At 45.7% G+C, this 23,940-nt stretch overlaps 1 protein-coding gene across 1 annotated transcript; it reads right to left on the bottom strand.

The window, feature by feature from the left end:
* Nucleotides 1-575: 575 nt before the first annotated feature.
* Nucleotides 576-20,657, bottom strand: LOC306935291 (uncharacterized protein; the record flags this gene model as incomplete). The annotated part of the gene is made up of 12 exons (XM_079518267.1): nucleotides 576-962; nucleotides 1,633-2,798; nucleotides 3,669-4,660; nucleotides 7,224-8,462; nucleotides 9,623-9,910; nucleotides 11,130-11,271; nucleotides 13,266-13,426; nucleotides 14,187-14,389; nucleotides 16,198-16,333; nucleotides 17,197-17,278; nucleotides 19,065-19,210; nucleotides 20,532-20,657. The coding sequence occupies 12 exons, from the start codon at nucleotides 20,655-20,657 to the stop codon at nucleotides 958-960; spliced, it is 4,686 nt and encodes a 1,561-aa protein (XP_079374393.1). The 3' UTR covers nucleotides 576-957.
* Between the last annotated feature and the right edge of the window lie 3,283 nt (nucleotides 20,658-23,940).

Below are 23,940 nucleotides of genomic sequence, written 5' to 3'. Positions count from 1 at the left end.
CTATAGCCCATAAGGCACGCGCTTTGCGGCGAGATCCTCTCCTACTCTACACTCTGGGTTGGCCTTCCTCTTGTCAGAGGTAAATAAAATCTTGTAAGAAGGACATATAATGAGTGCTGGCATTTTCTTCATTTCAACTTGTATTTTTCGAGCCTTGCACCTAGAAGGATTTAGTTCTAACCTGGAGTGCTGCGGGGGTTGTCTGCTTCGGCAGTACTTTCTTTTCTCAGCATACGGACATGACAACGAAAGACACACTGAAGAGACAAGTGTAAATAACCCTGATCTATATGCATCAAAGCGGGATTTTCCTCAAAGCAACGAGGCGTATAGCCTCTCTTCCACTGCTAAAATCTTTCCCCAACATGATCCGATCATGGAGTGGAACCTTTTTAACCCATTTTGGGCGGGGACCCCTTTTGGTGTTTATAGCATTATGTTATACTTCAGCTATTGAAAAATAGCAGATCTACAAGCTCATAGCGCGCCACCGAGTGGCGCGCTACGAGCTTGTAGGTCTGCTATTTTTGAAAAATCGAAGAACGACTGACATAGGGCCGATTCATACTCCTATTTTACCGCTGTAGTGCCGAAATGATTTTGGCTCGTCAGAAATTTTCAGTAGCACCGAAGAGCCGACTTTAGGACGGTACCCGTCCCCCCGAACCTCAAATGACGTCACATTTTAGGCTCAACAGAGCCGAACCGACTTTTATTCGGCTCTAAAATAGGAGTATGAATCGCGCCATAGAAACATAGCTTTTTCAGAAAACTGTCAGGATGTAGAAGACATTTTTAGAACCTGATCTCAGGTCAAAATGGGTTGAAGTATGGAAATGATAAGACGGGGTGTTCTACTGGAGAAATATCCTCCATCACAATCTCCACGGCTCGTCCTTCAGCTCAGCTGACAGACGACCATGGCCTTTCAAGTCCCTTTTCAACGCCTCTTCACCGCTAGCCTATAGGGATGAAAAGAAAAAAAACATGTCGAACTAATAGTTTTAAGCACTTTCAAACCTGGAGTAGCTATGCTAGGTATGTCATTATAGGCAGCAATGTAACAAATAAAGATAAAGTCAATAAAAACAAAGCTTTTAGCGTGTCAGTGTGACGTGTTAACATCTTAGCTGGCCTTACACTAGTATAATTGGACATCAGAAGGAAAGATTTCTGGAGCTTTGCTTTGGCCTGTTCAACGTGTCTTCCAACTTCCGAGCAAGGTTGTTTTGGGATTTTTGAGTGGTGCAACCACTCCAACGAACAGCAATGTCCGTGTCCGTGTTTGTGTGTTGGGGGGGGGGGGGGGATTTGCACCACTCGGTTCACACGGGTGTGATTTTATTTATTATAGTTAGTTTTGACATTTTTTTCTTCTAATTCAGTTAGTTTTAGTTAGTTTTTTAGAGCGGGTTTGCTAGTTTTTATTTTGGTGAAAATGCTTAGTTATAGTTTAGAGCCATTTAATGCGGCACCTGACTGACTGACTGACTGACTGACTGACTGACGCACACGCGCGCACACACACACACACACACACACACACACACACACACACACACACACACACACACACACACACACACACACACACACACACACACACACAGTATAAGACTAGGTATTACTTACTTTCATCGTCTGAATCAAAGCCAAAGAGAGCAGAGCAGGTGTTCAGGGCCTCGTGCTTCTTCATCTCCTCCACGCTGCCGAAGATCGCCAGGCACTTGTTGCAGCGACTCCTGGTCTGGACCACCTCGGGGACCTCCTCCACCTTCTTGCCGCCGCCGCCGCCCTGCTGCGTCTTCCTGCTGTTCCAGTTCTTCTTGTAGGCCTGCGCCTGGCTCTTCTTCGGCTCCTCCGCGTGCCGCCGCTTGCGCATGCTGAGCTCCTTCTCGTTCATGTAGGCGGAGGGCGGCGGCCGGATCATGGGAGCCTTGACGAAGTACGTGTTGGCGGGGTCCTCCGCCTTGAAGGTGCCGAGCTTGGCGCTCCGCAGCTCCTCCAGAGGGTCCGCCTGGACGGTGACCGTCTCGCCGGGCTCTTTGATGTCCAGGCCGGGTTCCGTCGTGGTGGTGGTGGTGGTCTTCCGCTCCGGAGCTGGTGGTGGTGAGGAGGTGGTGGTGATGATGATCTCGCCCTCGGACGTTCGGTCTCCTTCTCCCTCCACGACGTGTCCGTTGAAGAGGGTCATCGGTTCGACGGCCACGCTTTCGGAAACGTCGACCCCCGGAGGAGGAGGAGGAGGAAGAGTGGCCACATCGTCGACGTGCACGCTTCGATCACCGGCGCCAGGGTCCGAGGCGGCGGCGGTCGTCGTCGTCGCGCCCTGTCCTCGAGTCGCTTCGCGTCCTTCCGCCGTCTCCGGAAGCAGCGTCCCTCCTGATTTCGAGATGTCTTGATAATGTCCCTTATTATTCTTCCCGCCTTGTTGTTGTTGTTGCATCCAGATCTCCTCGATCTTCACCCGCTGCTTCCACGGCGCCTCGGCGCTCTGCGTCTTCTCGCCGCGCCTGTCGGGCGCGCCTATCGTCATCTCCTCCTTCTGCCGCGGCGCCGGCGTGTAGTGTCTCCACTCGTGGTCGTACAGGCCCTGGAGCAGCGGGAACTGCTGCTCGCAGCCCGCGTAGGAACATGTAGGTCGGAAGAGCTCGTGGCTCGCCGCCACGTGGTCCTTGAGCTCCTGCTGGGTGAGGAAGCGCGCGCCGCACGCCACGTGGACGCAGAAGTTGCGGAGGGGAGGGGCCGCGTCGTGGAGCGTCATGTGGTCCTTGTACTGCTGGAGGAACTGCATCTTCCTGCCGTGTTGGGGGAAAAGAAAACGGACAGTTTAGTCCCAGTGCAGTGTTTGGCAGCACATTTTGGTTTTAGTCATAGGGCTCCATTTTCGCCACCGCTAAACCCCTTATGCCTAAACTTATCTGCCTTTTTTTTTACTATTTTGCAAAACATTTTTGAAAAAAATTGCCAGTTTACAAGCTCACAACGTGTCAATGTAGATTGGCTAGTTGAACTATTCAAAAATGTTTTTCAAAATAGTAAAAAAAAAGGCAAAGAAGTTTAGGGATAAGGGGTTTAGCGGTGACAAAAATGGAGCCCAGTCTCTTGAATAGTTTTCAATTAGTTTCAGTCACATTTTAGTCACCTGGAATGTTTTAGTGTTTAGTCTAGTTTTAGTCGACTAAATATAATAAGATTTTAGTCGACTAAATCTACAGTTGATTTAGTCGACCCAAATGTATTTTGGCGGGTCTTGATGCCGTCGTAATGACTGTTTTTACACTTGCTGAAAATATCTACAAGCTCAAAACGAGCCGCGACGCGCTGTGAGCTTGTAGACCGGCTATTTTCAGCATGCAACCAAGTGTAAGATGACTTATAGTAGATCTCTTGTCCACTAGTCTCTTCCTGACATTTTAGTCTAGTTTTAATTTGTTGACAAAATTGTCAGTATATTTAGTCTTAGTTTTAGTCATCATAGCTTAGTTTTAATTTAGTTTCTATTTAGTTTTTGTCAGTGAAAAAAGGTAGTCGAACTTTTTTTCGTTTCGTTTTTGTCGACGAAATCAACACTATATAGACACAAAATAGTTTTTTTTTTAAATATTTAAATTAAATATTTTTCAATAGATCGCAATCTACCTTTTGGGCAGAGAAAAAAAACTTACCGTTGACAGGTGAGGCATTTGCGATTTGACCACACAAACGTCTTCTCTAGAACCCTGTCCTCGTTCCCGTGGAATTTGAGGGCATGTCTCATTGTGGGGCCGAGCTTCGCGAACACTTTGTCGCAGCGCTCGGAGGGGCACAGGTTGTACTTTACGCTAAAACCACCGTATCCGTTTTCCCCTGCTCGCTTCTCCTTCACCTCCACCACCTTCTCCTCTGCTCCTGCTTGCTCCGTCGCAACAGACACGTCCGTCGCAACAGACACATCCGTCGCAACAGACACGTCCGTCGCAACAGACACGTCGTGATCCCTCACGGTCACCATCACGAGGTCCTCGGAGAAGACCACTTGTTCGTCCGTGAAGTCGACGTTGTTTCCGTTCCTGTGCAGCTTTCTCATGTTGACGCGCAGGTTCCTGATGATCCTGCTCTCCCTGCTGAGCTCGACGCTTTGTCTCGCTTTGAGATTGTTCTTTTTGCTCTTTGGCTGTTGTTGTTGTTGTTGTTGTTGAGAAGGCGACGAAGGTCGGTGATCCTCATCTCCGTCCTGGTTCGCGTTTTCCGAATCCATCTCCGTTCCGTTGACCGGCGTTACCTCTGCGTCCGGCTCATTTCCACTCGGCCCGTCCTCGCCACTCGGTGTGTCCTTTTTGCTGGGTCTGCCGTTGTCGTCGTCGAGTTTCTCCGCGTCCTTTTTGCCGGGTTTGTCCTTGTTGTCGAGTTTCCCCCCCTTGTCCTTTTCGCCGGGGTTGTCGTTGTCCTTGCACATGGTGTCGATGTGATCCATGATGTGGTTCTTGGCGAACGGAAGCTGCCGGAACCACTTCCCGCAGAGTATGCACCGGAGTTTGTTCTTCTTCAGGTGGGCGAGGGCGTGCCGCAGCACGTTCAGGCCCTTGAAGTCCTTCTGGCAGACGATGCAGTGGTGCGTCACGTGGCAATACCGCTGGGACTGGAGCATCTTCTCCTTCCACGACTTCTTGACTTTCACCTGCACCAAGAGAAGAAAAACATGTTTCATTAACCCATTTAGGCCTGACCTCAAAATTTAAAAAAAAATCTTCTAAATCCTCCAGTTTTCTGGAATAAATATTTTCACGATTTTTCAAAAATAGCAGACCTATGTAATTGGCCGCCGACCCCCATCTGAACATATGTTGTCCCAGGAACCCCTCAGAAGCAAAGATTTGAGTTAAAAATGTTCGCTCTGAAAGAATATATATTCAAAGATTTGCGCCACATTTTCACGATATTTCAAAAATAGCAGACCTACAAGTTCATAGAGCTTGTAGATCTGCTATTTTTCAACAGCTAAAGCATAACATAATGCTTAAAACACCAAAAGGGGTTCACACCCAGAATGGGTTAAGACACAAATTTATTATTACCTTCGAATTGAATCCATGGCGAACAGAAAAAAGGAAACAACGCACTCTGTAATTTGGCCCGTTTGCGTTCGTTCGTTAGCAAAACAACTTTGAGAATGGGTGTCCAGTAAAAGGTTACGATCAAGGTCAAAATCAAGGAATGGACAGGCAAAATGTCCTGAGACTTGACGGGGAATATCAGTGGGTGTGGGCTACACTGAATTGACCCTCATTAACTTCACTTTTTCTTTGTATTTATATTTGTTTGCAGAGGTATGCACTCTACTGAGCAATACATCTAGTTCACACACCGAATTAACAATCATTGGGCTAGGTTAAAAAAAGGGCATTCCTTTGAATTTACTATGCCATTAGTTACAGTCTGATGAGCATGTCAGCTCAAAATGTATTTTTCTTCCTGTCAACATTAGTTACAGAGCCATAACATCACCTTGATCCTCTAATGTGTTTTAACCCATTTTGGGGCGGGAACCCCTTTTGGTGTTTTAAGCATTATGTTATACTGTAGCTTCTACAGGTTGTGTGCCCAAGACGTCCACAGACGTCCTGGGAAACGTCAAGGATAGTCTAAGAAGGATGAGACGCGAAGACCGTACGGGCGACGCCATGTTGCTTTGGAAGGAAAGAAACATGCGCAATGGGCTATATGCAGCCAACACTTCCGCGTTCAGCTTCCTTGGTCTCAACTGCGCATGTTTCTTTCCTTCCAAAGCAACATGGCGTCGCCCGTACGGTCTTCGCGTCTCATCCTTCTTAGACTATCCTTGGGAAACGTCCCGTATGTAGTGCCCGAGACGTCTGTGGACGTCTTTGCAAAAACAAAAAAAAATTATATAAAAAAAAATGTCAAAAAAATGAATGTAAAAAGTGGGGGAACCCTGGCTTTTTTTTGGGGGAAAGTGTTGTGTGGGCACACAACGCGTTAAGTCAAATCTTTGCTTCTGGGGGGGTCCGTGGAACAACACATTTTCAGATGGGGTCGGAGGTCAAATACATATGTTTGGGGTCCTTGACATGAAATATTCCACCACTGGTTTATTTTTTAATTTTTTTATTAATGTTTTTTTTTGTGGCTTTCGCCTTTTTTTTTTTTTAAATATATTTTATGGAGGGACAGACAGTAGGCCGACAGGAAATGGGGAGAGAGATGGGGGGGGAAGACATGCAGTAAAGGCCGTCGGGATCGGGAGTCGAACCCGTGGCACACTGCCAGACTGGATTACCAGCCAAGGTGCCTGGACCACTGAGCCATGGCCCAGGCCACTGATTTGAACATGAGATTTTTTCAGAAAATTGTCATGATTTTTTTTTAATTTCGACGTCAGGTCTAAATGGGTTAACCCATTTAGACCTGAGGACGCATCTGTGTCATATTATAGCTTTAAACCCATTCTGGGCGGGAACCCCTTTTGGTGTTTTAACTAAGCATTATGTTATACTTTAGCTATTGAAAAATAGCAGATCTACAAGCTCATAGCGCGCCACCGAGTGGCGCGCTATGAACTTGTAGGTCTGCTATTTTTGAAAAATCGTAAAAATGCGGCACAAATCTTTGAATATATATTCTTTCAGAGCGAACGTTTTTTTTATTTCGACGTCAGGCTTGAATGGGTTTATGATCCACAACATACTTGTCTGTGCCCAGACGGGCGCCCGGTTGACGCTTCGTTTGTCTCAACCTTGTGCAGCAACAGCAATTGTTTTTTTTAAATGTGCTCTATAAATCAGGGGTTCTCAACCCGTGGGTCGCGACCCCTCGGGGGGGGTCGCCAAATTATTTTAGGGGGTCCCCAAATTATTTTCAAAAAAAAAAAAAAGATTAAAAAAAAAAAAAAAAATCACGATTTTTCAAAAATAGCAGACCTACAAGCTCGTAGCGCGCCACTCGGTGGCGCGCTATGAGCTTGTAGATCTGCTATTTTTAAATAGCTAAATTATAACAATGCTTAAAACACCAAAAGGGGTTCCCGCCCAAAATGGTTTAAGGTTATTGTAGCAGTCAATTTATATTGGGGGTCGGGAGGGGGCGGGGCGGGGGTCCCGAGACGTTGCCAAAGCAATTTCGGGGGTCCCCGGCCAAAAACGGTGAGAACCCCTGCTCTATAAATAAAAGTTTGATTTGATTAGGACCTTTCAGTACAGGCAGAAAAATCGAGCCAAACTAACCTGAGGATGTAACCCTTTTATCGTCTCCACCAGTGGCTTCTCCTCCAGCTGCGCGTCGTCACCGTTCTGTGCATGTTGTGCCTCCTCCTCCTCCTCTGTGGACTGCGGGGGTTCTTGTAGTGTCTCGGCGTCAGGCTTTTTGGAGTTAAGGGCGTAGTTGTGGAACAGTTCTATCGGACAACCTAACAGCTCAAAGGCTAGCTCGCCACTTTCAGCGGTATGGGCTTCGGTAAGCTCAGGCGGCTCGCCGGGAGGACGGTCTTCACAAGACGCCGAGTTGACCTCCGCGTGAGACGCCGGTCGGTTCACGCGTTCTCCGAGAGTGCTCTCGTCGTCGTCGTCCGCGTCGACGTCGCCCCCGAGTCTTTTCTCCACGAGTTCTTTAATCATGTCACGTGTGATATCTCCGAGTGCATTATTCATTTCGTGATTTATTTCATCCTGCCCTCCTCCGCTGTCTGTATCCATTTCATCCATGATCCCGCGATCCTCCTCTTCGAGAGAAACTTCGTTCTCCGGGTAAGAGAGTTCGAATCTCTGCAAAAACGTCTTCCTTTTCCTCCCCCTCTTCCCCTTGACCTTGACCATGACCATTGTCTCTGTAAGCCCCTGAGGCGCCGACTCGGGCGACACGGGAACCTGCAGCCACCGCTTCTTGCGACCTTTCCTTTTCAGAATATTGTTCTTCACGCACCGAGACAGGTACTCCCTCTGGCGGTTGGGAGGGCATTTGACGGGAGCAGCGGCGGCGGAGCTTTCTATTCTGGTGTACTTGCGTCTCAGCGAGTACTGGGAATTATTAGCCAGCGGCGAGGGCTTGAACTGAGCGCCGTAGAACTTGATCTCCGGGTCGTCGCTGACTTCCGCCTCGTCGTCCGACGGAGGAGGAGGCGGCGCTCTCTTCTGCCGCCCCCTCCTCTTCGCTCGAGGAGCGCCCGAATCGGACACGCTTCCCGTCCGATGCTCCGCGGGCGGCTTTGTCGCGCGGACGGACGCGGCGTGAGAGTGCAACGGGACTGTTTTTTGAGGCGAGCGCGTCGAGTGCAGAGGGCACAGTTCACTGGGCCGTTGTTCTGCCAAAAACGGCATTTCCTCCTCGTGTTCCTTCTCTTCCTCCGCCTCCATCTCGCTCAGCACGGCAGCCTTCAGGTCCTTGTCGCTGAACAGCTCCAAGCAGTGGGTCCTGAGGGTCAGGAGGTTCCAGAACTCCGGGTCAAAACACAGGCCCTCTTTCAGTATCTGGTGGAGCAAAAATAGGAGAAAAAATTACAATGTTGGATCATTATATAAAACACGCTAATTATTACTTATTCCACCACGCTAGACTAGTTTGTCTACCATACAGTACAAGTTTCCTCCTTTTTTTTCTTTTTTTCTTCTTCTAAACCAAATCTCGTATCCGGAAATAGCCCGTCTACAAGCTCACAACTTGTCACGCCGGGTTGCGAGCTTGTAGATTTGATATCTTTGCGAAATGCAATCTTTTTAATGAACCCTAGAAATAAAACAAATCTTCCCACCAAGGGGTACCTAAGTCAAAAAGGTTTGGGAACCCCTGATGTAGATGATTAACAATAATTTTAACTCTTGAGAGTTAATAAGGGTCCATTTGGTTACTAACTCCATCTTTTGACTGAGGACCACTGGTGGTCCCTGGACCAGTGTTGAGCCAATTGATCACCATAGCAACCCCAGCCTAGGCCTGATTAGGTAAATTCCCAACACCTGCTAAATCCTCCAAACCTGTATCTTGATTGGAATCAATCTCCACTCACACTCAGTCACTCACACTCCTCTCAGTCATGCAGCTACACAGACACATCCCAGGCACACTTTGGTAGGCCTATAGAGCGTCGCAGTCCCGCCTCCTACCCTGGACCAGGAAATGAAACCCAATGCATTATTCTCATAGACATTTCTTAAAGTATTTATTTAAAGACGGTTACGCTGCGGACAAAGCCAACTCGAGTCGTGACAACTCATGACAACACAAACAATATTTTGGACCAAACAAATAATTACAAAGAAGAAAAACAACAAAAAAAGTGTTGTAACCTGCCGTTTTTTTCTTCTTTCTAATTATTTGTTTGGTCCAAAATATGGTTTGTGTTGTCATGAGTTGTCACGACTCGAGTTGGCTTTGTCCGCGGCGTAACCGTCTTTAAATAAATACTTTAAGAAATGTCTATGAGAATAATGCATTGGGTTTCATTTCCTGGTCCAGGGTAGGAGGCGGGACTGCGACGCTCTATAGCCCTGTCCTGTTTGGATGACAATATTGCCTTTCCAACAGAATTTCATTAAAAAAAAAAAAACGATTATCGATTATTAATTTTCATAATCGATTTCGGGTCCTATTAACGATTATCGATGAATCGGACCCATCCCTACTCTCTAACCTGTAGCATGTGGAAGCGGACGTTGGTGGGGACGGGGCTGACGTAGGGGTGGAGCAGCTCCTCGTCGGGGTGCGTGTAGAGCAGGCACACCGTCCTGTAGGCCTCCAGGCTGCGCTCCTGGCAGAACACCAGCAGGGCGCAGGCGCGGCACACCTCCAGGTCGCCGGGCAGCAGGAAGGCCACGGCCTTGCACACCAGGGAGTAGGCCACGGGGTCGGCCTGGAGGTCGCACTGCTGCAGGGCGCGGGCGCAGAGCTCCACGCAGCACTGGACGCCTTCGCTGCCCAGCTGTTCGGCACGCACACACACACACACACACACACACACACACACACTTGTTGTTTTTTGGTCGACTGAAACTAAGACGAAAAAAATTTCGTCGACTACCTTTTTTTTTCCACTGACGAAAACTAAACTGGAAACTCAATGAAAACTAAGCTATTGTGACAAAAACTAAGACTAAATGCGTGTGACATCATCACCAAACCTGGAAGTTATGCAGGAACGCCTACTGAGTGGCAAAAAAAATACTTTCTGGCCTTGACAGCCAATACATCCAAACAGAAAGGTCAACGTTAACCCATTTTGGGCGGGAACCCCTTTTTGTGTTAGTATTATGTTATGCTTTAGCTATTGAAAAATAGCAGATCTACAAGGTCATAGCGCGCCACCGAGTGGCGCGCTACGAGCTTGTAGGTCTGCTATTTTTGAAAAATCGAAGAACCACTGACATAGAAACATAGCTTTTTCAGAAAACTGTCATTTTCAAACAGACATTTTTAGAATCTGATCTCAGGTTAAAACGGGCTCAAAACGTGTGAGCTCCTCAAAGGAGGCTTCAGCCCCTGCCCCTTTACCTGTCTGTAAAACAACTGCCCTCTCCAGACCACGAATGCAGCATTTACTGATGGTGGAAGAAATGCAAAAATGCCACTCCTTTCCATGCCATATATACCGGAAAGCAGCATTCAGGAGAATTGCTTCCCCCCCCCCCCCCCCCCCCCCCCCCCCCGATGTCTCCTGAACTTGGAACGCACCATTATTGCGTTGAACAAATTTGTTTCGAAATCCATGTCGTTACACCTGCATCTCCAGTAGATTCTGGCCTCCATTTTCATCACCGCTAAACCCCTTATCCCTAAACTTCTTTGCCTTTTTTTTTATACAATTTTGGAGAAAAAAAATGTAATAGTTCAACTAGCCGATCTACATTGACATGTTGTGAGCTTGTAGACTGGCCATTTTAACTATTAAAAAATGTTTTGCAAAATAGTAAAAAAAAAAAAAAAAAGGCAAAGAAGTTTAGGGATAAGGGGTTTAGCGGTCACGAAAATGGAGCCCACAGAGTGCTGGGTTGCGCCCCGAAAATAGCAGATCTACAAGCGACGCGTTGTGAGCTTGTAGATCTGCTATTTTTGTTCAAAAAGTGCCCTCCTTACGAGATTTCAGCCCCCTGCCTCTCTAACACTCTCTGCACGTCCCCTGAATGATCCTGGGACCCACCCACCTCTGCCGTGACCACTTTGATGAAGGGGAAGATGGCGCGGACGTTGGACGCAGAGGACGCCATCTGGCGGCAGTCGGCCAGGAAGCCCTGCCTGGAGGGATGGGCCCTTAGATGTAGTCTGCTCCAGATGAACACCAGGTCCCTGGATGGGTGGATGGATGGGGAAGAGAAGAGAGAGAGAGAGAATAATTAGGGCGGCTGTGGCTCAGGAGGTAGAGCAGGTCGTCCAATGATCCCTGGGTCGGCGGTTCGAATCACGGCTCCTCCTCCTGTCCACATGTCGAAGTGTCCTTGGGCAAGACACTGAACCCTACATTGCCTCCAATGAGTCGGTCGGTGTAAGCTTTAGCCTGGCTAATAAGCCAGACTCAAATCACACTGTCGTGTGGTATTTGAGTCTGGAGATGCTGTGTATGGATCTTGTTTCCCGGGGGGTGGGTTCAAACATTTTCTCTTTGACGCAATTGGTTAGAGCTACTGTCAGTCAAAGGTCTCAAGCATTGAACGTCACTGTACCAAAACCCGCCCATATTGCATACCGTGTCCCGATTGGCCACACCAGTTCTCTGGTGTAGGAAATGGGCGTACAATTGAGCCTCTCCAGACCGTAATCCGCCGGCAGGCAATTTTTTTTCCCCAACGGCTGATTCGGTCTGGCTTATTAGCCAGGCTATGTAAGCTTGCCACCGTCGGTGTGTGAATGTGGGAAGTGAGGACGCTGGCGTCGACTGTTCGCCGCTTCACCTCCCAATGTATGAATTAACTAGAAAAAGTGCCCTTCTGGGCACAGGTCTCCACCAGGAGGATGTTGTGTGTGTGTGTGTGTGTGTGTGTGTGTGTGTGTGTGTGTGTGTGTGTGTGTGTGACGCGGCTTGGCCTGTTGTAGCGCCACCATGAGGTTGATTTGAAAACTGTCAAGTGGCATTTCTTCCTCAGCCTAGTGGGAATATGCATGCACAGTTTCACCGCAATCGGACACTGCGTTGAGTAATTGTGGCAATTTGTACAAAACGGGTACAAAGCAGGCTACTCCTGAAAGGTTTAGAAGCCAATCGTAGGCAATGAAGGTGGATTATGAGAAATCAAACAAACGCGTCTTGATCACATGACCATGGAGAGCATGTGTACCGATTTGCGTGAAATTTGGATAAAATCTGAAGGAAATTATGGGGCAGAGGTTCATCGTTGGCATCCAGGGGGTGTGTGTGCAAAATTTGACATCGACCGGGTTAACGGTGCCGGAGATTAGCTGTTCACAAACGGACGGACACACACACACACGGACGGACGGACACACGGACGGACAGACGGAGTGCAAAACATACTCTTTCCCCATGCCTTCGGCCTGGTGGAGACAATGAACCATTGTAAAGCGCTTTGAGCACTTGGAAAAGCGTTATAAAAATGCAATTCATTAAAATGCAATTCAGTATACCGCTGTAGTCGCAGGCCAAGAAGTTGCCCCTGAAGGCAAAATATCATTATGATAAGAGGAATTTAGTGGTGTGTGTGTGTGTGTGTGTGTGTGTGTGTGTGTGTGTGTGTGTGTGTCAGTGTTGATTTCGTCGACTAAGACTGAGACGAAAATTGTTCGTCGACTACCTTTTTTCCCCACTGACAAAAACTAAATAGAAACTAAATGAAAACTAAGCTACGATGACCTAAAACTAAGACTAAATATACTGACGATTTTGTCAACAAATAAAAACTAGACTAAAATGTTAGGAAGGGACTAGTGGACAAGAGATCTACTATATGTCATTTTACACTTGGTTGCATGCTGAAAATAGCCGATCTACAAGCTCACAACGCGTCACGCTGCGACGCGTTGTGAGCTTGTAGATCAGCTATTTTCAGCAAGTGTCATTACGACGGCTGGTGACGGCATCAAGGCCCGCCAAAATACATTTAAGTCGACTAAAATCTTACGATATTTAGTCGGCTAAAACTAGACTAAACACTAAAACATTCCGGGTGACTGAAATGTGACTAAAACTAAATGAAAACTATTCAAGAGACTAGATGACTAAAACTAAAAAATAAAAATTTGCTGCCACAAACAACACTGGTGTGTGTGTGTGTGTGTGTGTGTGTGTGTGTGTGCGTGCGTGCGTGCGTGCGCGTGTTGGGACTTACCACATGTAGTACATGTCTCCATTGTGAAGCTGCTGGCTGAGGAAGGCTCTAGACATGGACAGTAGCACGTCGCCTTTCTCCACGCTCTCCGTGTTGCAGATGATCTCCACCGCGTCGCGGCCGTCCAGCTCGGCCATGTGAGCGTTGAGATACGCATGATACTAGAGGAGGGGGGGGGGGGGGGGGGGGGTGTAAACAAACACTTTTATCAGTGATAAGATACGTATCACGACGATACATGGTTGACGATACATATTGGTTCATTATGGTCGATACGATTCAATGATTTAACCCATTTTGACCTGAGATCAGATTCTAAAAATGTCCTATACATCCTGACAGTTTTCTGAAAAAGCTATGTTTCTATGTCAGTCGTTCTTCGATTTTTCAAAAATAGCAGACCTACAAGCTCGTAGCGCGCCACTCGGTGGCGCGCTATGAGCTTGTAGATCTGCTATTTTTCAATAGCTAAAGCATTCTACAGCGTTCTACCCAAAAGGGGTTCCCACCCAGAATGGGTTAAAATCGATACGGTAACTATTTAGCAAAGAAATTAAATCTTGTGTGAAACATGTGGATAGTGCAGGTTTCACACAAGCTCAGTAGAGCTTGTAGAGCTGCTAATTTTGAAAAATCATGAAAATGTGGCACAAATCTTTGAATATATATTCTTTCAGAGCCAATGTTTTTAACTCAAATCTTTGCTTCTGGGGGAGGGGGTCCCTGGAACAAACATATTTTCAGATGGGGGGGTCGGTGGCCAATTACAAATATTTTTGGGGCTCCTTGACATGAAATAGTTTGAGAACGACTGACATGGAAACATAGGGATTTTCAGAAAACCGTCAGGATTTAGAAGACATTTTGTAGAATCTTTTCTCAGGTCTAAATGGGGTTTTTAACGTGCATTGGTGTACTGACCTCCTTGTGTAAGTGCTCGTGTAGCGAGGCCTTGTAGAGGCAGATGAGGTACGCCTGGTGGAAGTAGTGGTGTTTCCCGGCCTTGCTGTGCTCCAGGCACGTCTTGGTCAGCGCCATGGCCTCCTGCACGCGCTCGCAAGCCTGCAGGTAGCGGACGCGCAGCTCAAGGAACACGGGCACCTCAGAGCTGAGGTACTCGTCCACTGTACACAGAGAGAGAGAGAGAGAGAGAGAGGAGGAGGAGGAGGAGGAGAGCAATGCATTGTGAACAATGATTAGGGGAATGGGGGGCCTTCGGGGGGGTTTAGCAAGCAGGCGGAACTTTATTAACCCATTTAGACCTGAGGCCGATTCAAAAAATAAAAAAGGCTTCTAAATCCGTAAAGGACCACTTCACCACTTTTCAACCCATCTTCATATAATAGGTCCTCACTAATAATCATGAAAAAATGGCACGATTTTTTTCTACTCAGTCTGTGTCTCATAGGAGGGCTGTGGGCAGTTTAGAAACCGTCTTCCAGTGACATCATCATTAGGCAGAATTTTTTTTAAACAAGATTTTTTTACAAAAATATTTAGATTTTCATTATCGTGTGAACGATGGCTTCAATTTTCGCATTGCAACTTTTCAGGACTAGAAAGCCTGCAGTTTCTATTAGCTTGTATTCCCCATCGATGATGTCACTGGAAGACGGTTTCTGAACTGCCCACAGCCCTCCTATGAGACACAGATCGAGTAGAAAGAAATTGCTGACCGGCTGTCGGTATTGGGCCATTTGTTTTATAGGGGTTTCTTGTGACCCTACCATTAACATCCTATGGCAGGCAAAAATGTCAAACTTTCCTTTTGCTTTAAGTAGCATGATGTGACATGTCAAACTAGGGGGTTTTCATAATTCTGAATCCATTCCAAGCATTAGTTTTGCACAAAAAAACACTCCTTGGGCTAAAAACGGCCATAGACGTCTTTGCTTTGGCGCTGCTCTGCGGCGACATGGACATAAGGGCTACACTTGCAGGCCCTTTGTCTAAGACAAATGTCTTCCTCGGGAGACAAATAATAAAGAACCTTGAACCTTGACAAATGTGATGAGGTCAGCACATTTTGTGGCTATGGCTGCTTTTAGCTAGCCTGGCTAATAAGCCAGACCGAATCAGCCGTTGGCAAAAAAAGATTTGCCTGCCGGCGGATTACGGTCTGGAGAGGCTCAATAATAGTACGCCCATTTCCTACACCAGAGAACTGGTGTGGCCAATCGGGACACGGTATGCAATATGGGTCGGGATTTGGTACAGTGACGTTCAATGCTTGAGACCTTTGACTGACAGTAGCTCTGACCAATTGCGTCAAAGAGAAAATGTTTGAACCCGCCCCCCCGGGAAACAAGATCCATACACAGCATCTCCAGACTCAAATACCACACGAGTGTGATTTGATTCTGGCTTATTAGCCAGGCTAGCTTTTAGCCCAAGGAGTGTATTTTGTGCAAAACTAATGCTTGGAATGGATTCAGAAAACCCCCTAGTGTGACATGTCACATACTACTTAAAGCAAAAGGAAAGCTTGACATTTGTGGGGTCCTCGACATGAAATATTGAGCACCACTGATTGCGAACGCAGTGAGCACTAACTATGAGACCTAGCAGAACATGTCTGTCTGTGTGTGTCACGCTGTAACACCACCCGCCCGCCACCAGAGGGCGCAGCTGTATCACACACAAAAAACACACACACACACACACACACACACACACACACAAAACTTAAAAAAAACTTAACTTAAAGAAAAACGTTAAAAGAAAAACTTTAAAAAAAAACTTAAAGAAAACTTTAAAAAAACAAAAGAACACACACGCACGCACACATACACTAAAAAAAAGAACTTAAAAAAAAAAACTTAACTTAAAAAAAAATCTTAAAAATTTCAGAAAACTGTCAGGTCCTAAATGGGTTAAGGCAATTTGTTTCCAGCGTGTAGTGTAGTAGCGTGTACGGGTCGATGAGCGTTACCCTGGGTCTGTGTCAGCGACGTGGCTCTCATGATGCCTTGGAGAACTGGACTCTCCCAGGGGCCGCCTGCTTTGATGGTCTGCCTCACCTGCACCAAGTAGACGTTCCGGTGCCTCAGAAGCCGCAAGTGGCATTCCTGCAGGAGGTGAACGCCAAAAAAAAAGACTCGGTTCATTTTTCCCGCCACCACCTCTCTCTTCCTTCTCGTCTCTTTGACGAGACGACCGAGACAAGAAGCCAGTGTTGTTTCTGGCAGCACATTTTGATTTTTAATTTTAGTCATAGTCTCTTGAATAGTTTTCATTTAGTTTTAGTCACATTTTAGTCACCTGGAATGTGTTAGTGTTAGTGCTAGTTTTAGGCGACTAAATGTCATGAAGTTTTAGTCGACTAAATCTACAGTTGATTTAGTCGACTAAAATGTGTTTTGGCGGGCCTTGATGCCGTACATTTGCTGAAAATATCTACAAGCTCACAACATGTCGCTTGTAGTTCTGCTATTTTCAGCATGCAACCAAGTGTAAAATGACTTATACTGGATCTCTTGTCCACTAGTCCCCTTCCTAACATTTTAGTTTTTATTTGTTGACGAAATTGTCAGTATATTTAGTGTTAGTCATCATAGCTTATAGTTTATTTAGTTTCCATCAGTGGAAAAAGGTAGTCGACAAACATTTTCCGTCTTAGTTTTTAGTCGACGAAATCAACACTGTTTCCCGCCCCACCTCTTTCTCTTTCTCGTCTCTTTGACCAAATCAAATCAAACTTTATTTCTAGAGCACATTTACAAAGACCAGAAGGTCAACCAAAGTGCTGTATACACGATCATGAAACAAGCATACTGTACAATCAACACAAACAGCATAGTAAAACATCAAAGCAACACAAATATTACACAGGTTAATTAGGTCCAATATCATTGAAAGCCAGGGAGAAGAGATGGGTTTTGACGAGACGACCGAGACAACAAGCACAACAACGATATATGTTTGTCCTCACCTGAAAGGAGTCTAGGATCTCCTTCATGGGAGCTTCCACAAACTCCTCTTTGCTGAAGAAAAGCATCAGCTCAAAGTAGCTCCTACGACAATACAACATCACAATGAATGGAAACACAGACAATGTTGTTATTTGAAATTCACTCAGTCGGTAACACATCTGACTTTATTTTCATTAACTGGTTCAGTCCACCCGACGTGTCCACACGTCATAAGCAATCAAACCGACGGGTTGCAACGACGTGTGTACACGTCCTAGCGCATCTTCAATGATATCAAACGAGAGAATATTCTGTTTTTCTTTTCTTTTTTGAGTGGTGCAACCACTCCCTTACGGAGCTATGTGTGTGGGTGGGTGGCTGGGTATGAGCACGGAAATAGCATGGTTGTTTTTCACCACCTGTGCGCACCGTAACGCACACAAACACACACGCACGTGTTAACTGTATATATGATGCTTTCGGGTGTGCCAGTACAGTACAGTACAGTAGAGGGTACAGTAGAGGGACCGCCACACTGTAACTGTCATTTCTCAACCGTTTCTGACACGGGGCGGCTCGCTGGAACCGGGCCGGCACCTTGGGTGCGTTCCTGTGGGTCTGGACCCCCCCGGGAACTCCCACACGGAGTTGCACCACTCACTTCACACGGGTGTGATTTATTTTTATTTTTAGTTGGACTCAAGGCCACCGTACGCTTCGCTCTTCGATCATCCGCGGTCCCGGTCACTTCCTAGTTTACCACTGCAGAAAGAATGCCTCGTATCTCCTAATCTAGGGAGCTCTCCGTGGTTTTGATCTGATGGATATACGGTACTAAGCTCTTCATTTCTGACTTCTCACCTGCCTCTCGTTCAAAAATATGAACGCGAGGGATCATCAGCGACTTTTATCGGATTCTTAGCGAGGTAAGCAAGCAAAAAAATATCAGTTTCTTTTCGGAACAGAATGGGGGGGGGGCTTTACAGAGTAAAAGCGGCCATGTCTTCCCAGCACCCCAGAGCTTCTATTTTGAAGGAATCCCAGTGCTGATTGTGTTAAAAAAGAAAAACTCATGTATTGACGTCTGGCAACTTACTGTGTATTCAGCATTACTTTGCTGTTGTTCAATGGCTGATGTATTAGCTGTGGCACCACAGCATAAGCAACGGCATAACAGTATGTGACTATTGGCTGTTGTGCCAGATGACAGCTGAGCTGTAGTGTAAAATTGCGCCAAAGGACAACTGTTGCCACAACTGTCCCGTTGTGCCGAATGACAGCGGTTTTAGTAGCCTGGAATCCAGAGTGATTGCTACTTTCAGCTTTTTCTCTCTCTCAAACATAGCGAATCAGTCTGGATTCCAGGCTAACAGGGCAACTAACTAACTATCGTCAACACGGTCTTGCTGAAGACGAAATTTGACAGGGCGTAACATATGTGACCAGATTTCACTGAGAGCCTGCCATCGTGCAACCTCCAGATTTTCACTTGAGGAGAAAAACTGAATTTATTTATTTTTTATCCAAAATGAGTAAATAGCACAGGCAGCCTCTTCACATACTAGAAGAGCATGTCTGAAATAAATATCAGAGCTGAAATCGACATGTAAATATGAAATTAATGCTTATGTAGCTAGGTGTAATGTTAGAGACCACAGAAGTGAACCTTTCAAGCCTCTTTTCTCAACTCGCTGTTTTCTGCAAGATATTACTCTATAAGCTGGTGGTTCAAACTGAACAACTAATATCTATATTTTAAGCTATGATTCCCTGCTTTCATATGACATGACAAAACGAAAATTCAAAAAAAAAAAACAGTCAAATTTGGCCACATATCATCCCTTCCTCCAGCATTAGTGAGGTGGTCACGGTGTGGATCATGACTTACAGAGCCAGGCTGCTGAGGGCATAGCGCATGTGCTGGCAGGAGTCGGGGAAGGAAGCGGTGGCTTTGGTGAAGCTGCAGAGCGCCGTCCGCAGCAACCTCAGCTGGGGGAGAGGCACCTGCCATCTGCCCGTGTGCTCCTCCACCAACTGCACAGAGAGAGCCAAGAACAGGGCGATAACAACAACAACGTTTCATTTACAACACGTGCACCCATGCTATCGCTGTACATTTAGGGCACAAACGTATGTATATCCCATTTTGACCGGGGAACGATTCTACAGATGTCTTCTGAATCCTGACGGTTTTCTGAAAACCCCATGTTTCAGTCGTTCTCAAACATTTTCATGTCAAGGAGCTCCAAAATTGTAATATAATTGGCCGCCGAGCCCCATCTGAGAATATGTTGTTCCACCCCCCCAAGAAGCAACGATTTGACTTAAAAACTTTGGCTCTGAAAGAATATATATTCAACGATTTGCGCCACATTTTCACGATTTTTAAAAAATAGCAGACCTACGAGCTCGTAGCGCGGCACTGAGTGCCGCGATCTACGAGCTTGTAGATCTGCTATTTTTCAACAGCTAAAGCATAACATAATGCTTAAAACACCAAAAGGGGTTCCCGCCCAAAATGGGATATATAAGCTGAGCCTGTTCTGTTGCAGGCAGTGTATTTGTAACATCTCTAAATGTTATGATGAATTGAACAAAGGTGGACCCTCTTGTAAACAAGTGTGATGCTTTATTGGGGTCGTCCACTCACAGTTGACAGTTTTTGGTATTGAGTTGTGCTCGAAATGTACTGTAATTCTGCAAACTGTTAATAAATACTTTATAATCAATCAATCGACATCATATCGTAGACATGTTGATTACACAACTGAACTATACTTGCATACCATTAACGACACACACACACACACACACACACACACACACACACACACACACACACTTTAAGAATGTATTTATGTCCACACAAAGGGAAATGAAAACATTATGGGTGCAGTTATGTTACAATCACAAGCTTAGGACACACACACACACACACACACACACACACACACACACACACACACACACACACACACACAGCACAGGCTATATGAATGGGACACAAATAAGCAGCAGTCTAAACACAGGTGGGGGGTGGTGGGGGGTCCACTGGCTGTGGTTAGCAAGAAGACCCACATAGATCATATAACTTAGCAACCAGGGACCACCGACAACAGACAAACTGCAACCTTACATCAGAATTTCAAACTGGACCAATAGCCTATAAGCCGATACCGTATAGGCACCCAGATAAGATAACCACAACATAGTTGAGCCAGTGTTCATTGTTGTTGTGTCAGTCAGTGTGTTCATTATGTAGCTTTTAGCTATATGATGCTAAGCTAGTGGGGGCAGGTTAGCATGTACAGCCCCAACAAAGAGCCTTTCTCCTGTGTTTCAGACTAAAACATACCGCGCAGAACTCGGTGCAATATTCCTTGCTCTTCGGGGAGGATTCGTCGCTGCAGTGTCTGACAGACAGCGCGTCCAGAGCCGATTCAAAGCTGTCTGTTTCCAAATCACTATCGCTGTCCGCCATACTGCTTAGTTTATCCAGCGCATAGACTGGGTCGCAGTTGCCAGGTCTGTCTGTGAGGAAATGCAATATCCCCCCTTTCCAAAACACTAGTCCCGAGTGCCGATTCAATAATCTGAAGGGATTGATTGATTGATTGATTGATTGATTGATTGATTGATTGATTGATTGAAGAATGTATTAAAAGTATCCCTGGCTAATAAGACAAATATGCCTTAAAACATTACACTTGCCCTCTTCAACTAAAATAAAATAATAAAAACACCTTAAATATTTAATTTCTTTCATAAATAAAGAATCTTTCACTCAATAGGAACTGCTCCTGTCGCAAGTTGATGATGTCATATGCCCATTATGGTCTAGCGGGCCGCCGCTAAGGTTAATAAGGTTAATATGAGCATCAAAGCAATAATTGTAAATGCTTTTTATTAGTGCATAAGTGCATTCCATATATTCCATAGGACTGGACCACACATTGACATATGACATCATCAACTTGCGACTGGAGCATGTTAACTGTGGACGATTGATTGATTGATTGATTGATTGATTGATTGATTGATTGATTGATTGATTGATTGATTGATTCGATTGATTGATTGATTGATTGATAGATTTTTTGATTGATTGATTGATTGATTGATTGATTGATTGAAGAATTTATTAAAAGTATCCCTGGCTAATAAGACAAATATGCCTTAAAACATTATACTTGCCCTCTTCAACTAAAATAAAATAATAAAAACACCTTAAATATTTAATTTCTTTCAAAAAAAAAACAACCTTTCACTCAATAGGAACTGCTCCTGTCGCAAGTTGATGATGTCATATGCCCATTATGGTCTAGCGGCCACCGCTAAGGTTAATAAGGTTAATATTGATTGATTGATTGATTGATTGATTGATTGATTGATTGATTGATTGATTGATTGATTGATTGATTTATTGATTTATTGATTGATTGACAGTTTGCAGAATTACAGTACATTTCAAGTACAACTCAATACTCAGTACAACTCAATACAAAAACTGTTAACTGTGAGTGGACGACACCATAAAGCATTACACTTGTTTACAATAGGGCCCACCATTTTCAATTCATCAAAACAGAGACATACGATTACGAATATACACTTCTATATAGCCAAAAACAAAAAATGAGTTGGTAGGGCGTTCCACATTTTGGTGGCATAGGAGTGAAATTAATTTAGTCCATTATTGTTTGTGCCGAATCTGGGTTGCACATGGTTTGTTGAGCGCCCTCTGGTGTTGTGGGTGTGGACTTCATTGACATTAAGGAAGTATTAGGACACATGGGTATCTTGGTGGTGTAGCGAATCTTGTGGACCAGACCCATTGCAAGATGCTGTACTCTGTCGTCAACCCTAAGCCATGATTCCAGCCTGTCAAAGTGGGCAGGGGTGAGGCGGGTTCGGGGAGTGAGGCCAAGTAGCCTGACCAGTTTGTTTTGGGATGTCTGGAGCCTTGTTTTAAGGGCCTTAGAGGTGCTGTGGTACCAGGAGGTGCATGCATAGTCGAAGAAACCTTGTACGAGGGCTCCTGTTAGGGTCTTCAAGGTGTTTTTGTATAAGTAGTAAACTATTCACATGGTTATAAATGTTTAGGTAAACATTTACGGAAGTCAACAAACAGTCTGTTCATGATTATTACTCGTCTACAAACTGCTTATAAATGTTTATAAATGCTTGTTAAGTGTTACCGAATCGTTCTTTGGTTGACGTTTTTGATTACGTTGGTGGCCATTTATCAAAGGAAAGATTTGCCTCCAGGATGGAACCTATGTAGGTAATGTCATCTTTTCGTGTGATTATATTGTCACCCACTCTATAACCAAGAAGCCATCTGCCTTGCTGAGATTACTATTTGATCCAAAGAGAATGGATTCAGTTTTAGTTTTGTTCAGCGAGCCAGATGCAGATTCTACCGAGTTCAGAGCTGAGAGCCTTTTCAACCTGCAGTTTGTTCCTGTCCGAGACCAGCAGTGCTAGTCATCTGCGAACAGGAACAAATTGCAGTCACAAGCTGTCATGTCGTTTACATATATTAGGAACAGTAAAGCTCCTAGTATGCTTCCTTGTGGAACGCCACAGCTCACTGGGAGGGGGGGGGGGGGGGGGGGGGGGTCCAGCATGACCATGAGAGCATGAGAGCCCGGACCTCAATTTTGAGGTCCGGGCTTACGCACGTGACGTCATGAACGTCCGTCCACCTCCATGAAAGTGCTGCAATTCCACATTTCGCCAGTAGGTTAGTGGCAGCTTCAACGTTGGATAGCCTTACTGGGGGCTTGATTGTGACACGCGCCTCAGAGCCGGAAAGGGCGTCTATGTTTATATGTCTATGGGCACGACCTCGTGTGCGTGTGCATGCGTGCGTGCGGGCGGGCGTGCGTGTTGTGTGTGTGTGTGTGTGTGTGTGTATGTCTGTGTCTGTGTGTGTGAGTGAGTGCGTGCGTGCGTGTGCGTTTGAGTGTGTGAGGGGCACGCCCTCATATGTGTGTGTGTGTGTGTGTGTGTGTGTGTGTGTGTGTGTGTGTGTGTGTGTGTGTGTGTGTGTGTGTGTGTTTGTGTGTGTGTGTGTGTGTGTGTGTGTGTGTGTGTGTGAGTGTGTGTGTGTGTGTGTGTGTGTGTGTGTGTGTGTGTGTGTGTGTGTGTGTGTGTGTGTGTGTGTGTGTGTGTGTGTGTGTGTGTGTGTGTGCGTGCGCGCGTGTGCGTGCGTGCGTGGGTGTGTGCATGTACAGGGCACGCCCTGTATCAATACTAAAACATGAACCTTAGTTGAAAAAAACAAAGTTGTCGTTTAAACAGAATCCCAGTTCAGTTGGAGAAAAAAAAACAATTGTTCATCATTCATAAGAAAGTTATGACTAACCCCAGAAAAGTACAAAAACAGGAAATGTATTGCAATAAGATGGAAGTGTGACTCAGCCCCCCCATGGTTATAACACTTAAATGACCCCAGCCAGGGCTCTGTACTTGGCCTGGTCCTTTTTCCCTCTGCACCAGATCTCTTTGCCAAAAATAGCTGTTCTACAAGCTCACAGTGCGTTGCTATACAGTATAGTGTCGTGCGCTTGTAGATCTGCTATTCTCACCGAACCGTTACACCCCAGAATAGGGATGCATTGCTAGGGCATGAGCATTGTGTTGGGGGACAGTGTTATTTTGACACTATGATGAAAAATATTTGTCGGCTACCATTTTACACGCACTGACGAAAACTAAATGGAAACTAAATGAAAACTAAGCTATGATGACTAAAATTA

The sequence above is a fragment of the Electrona antarctica genome (genome assembly GCF_951216825.1).
Source record: "Electrona antarctica genome assembly, chromosome: 13".
Lineage (NCBI taxonomy): Eukaryota > Metazoa > Chordata > Actinopteri > Myctophiformes > Myctophidae > Electrona > Electrona antarctica.
The sequence above is the reverse complement of the archived record's forward strand: the minus strand, read 5'-3'. Positions and strand labels throughout refer to the sequence as shown.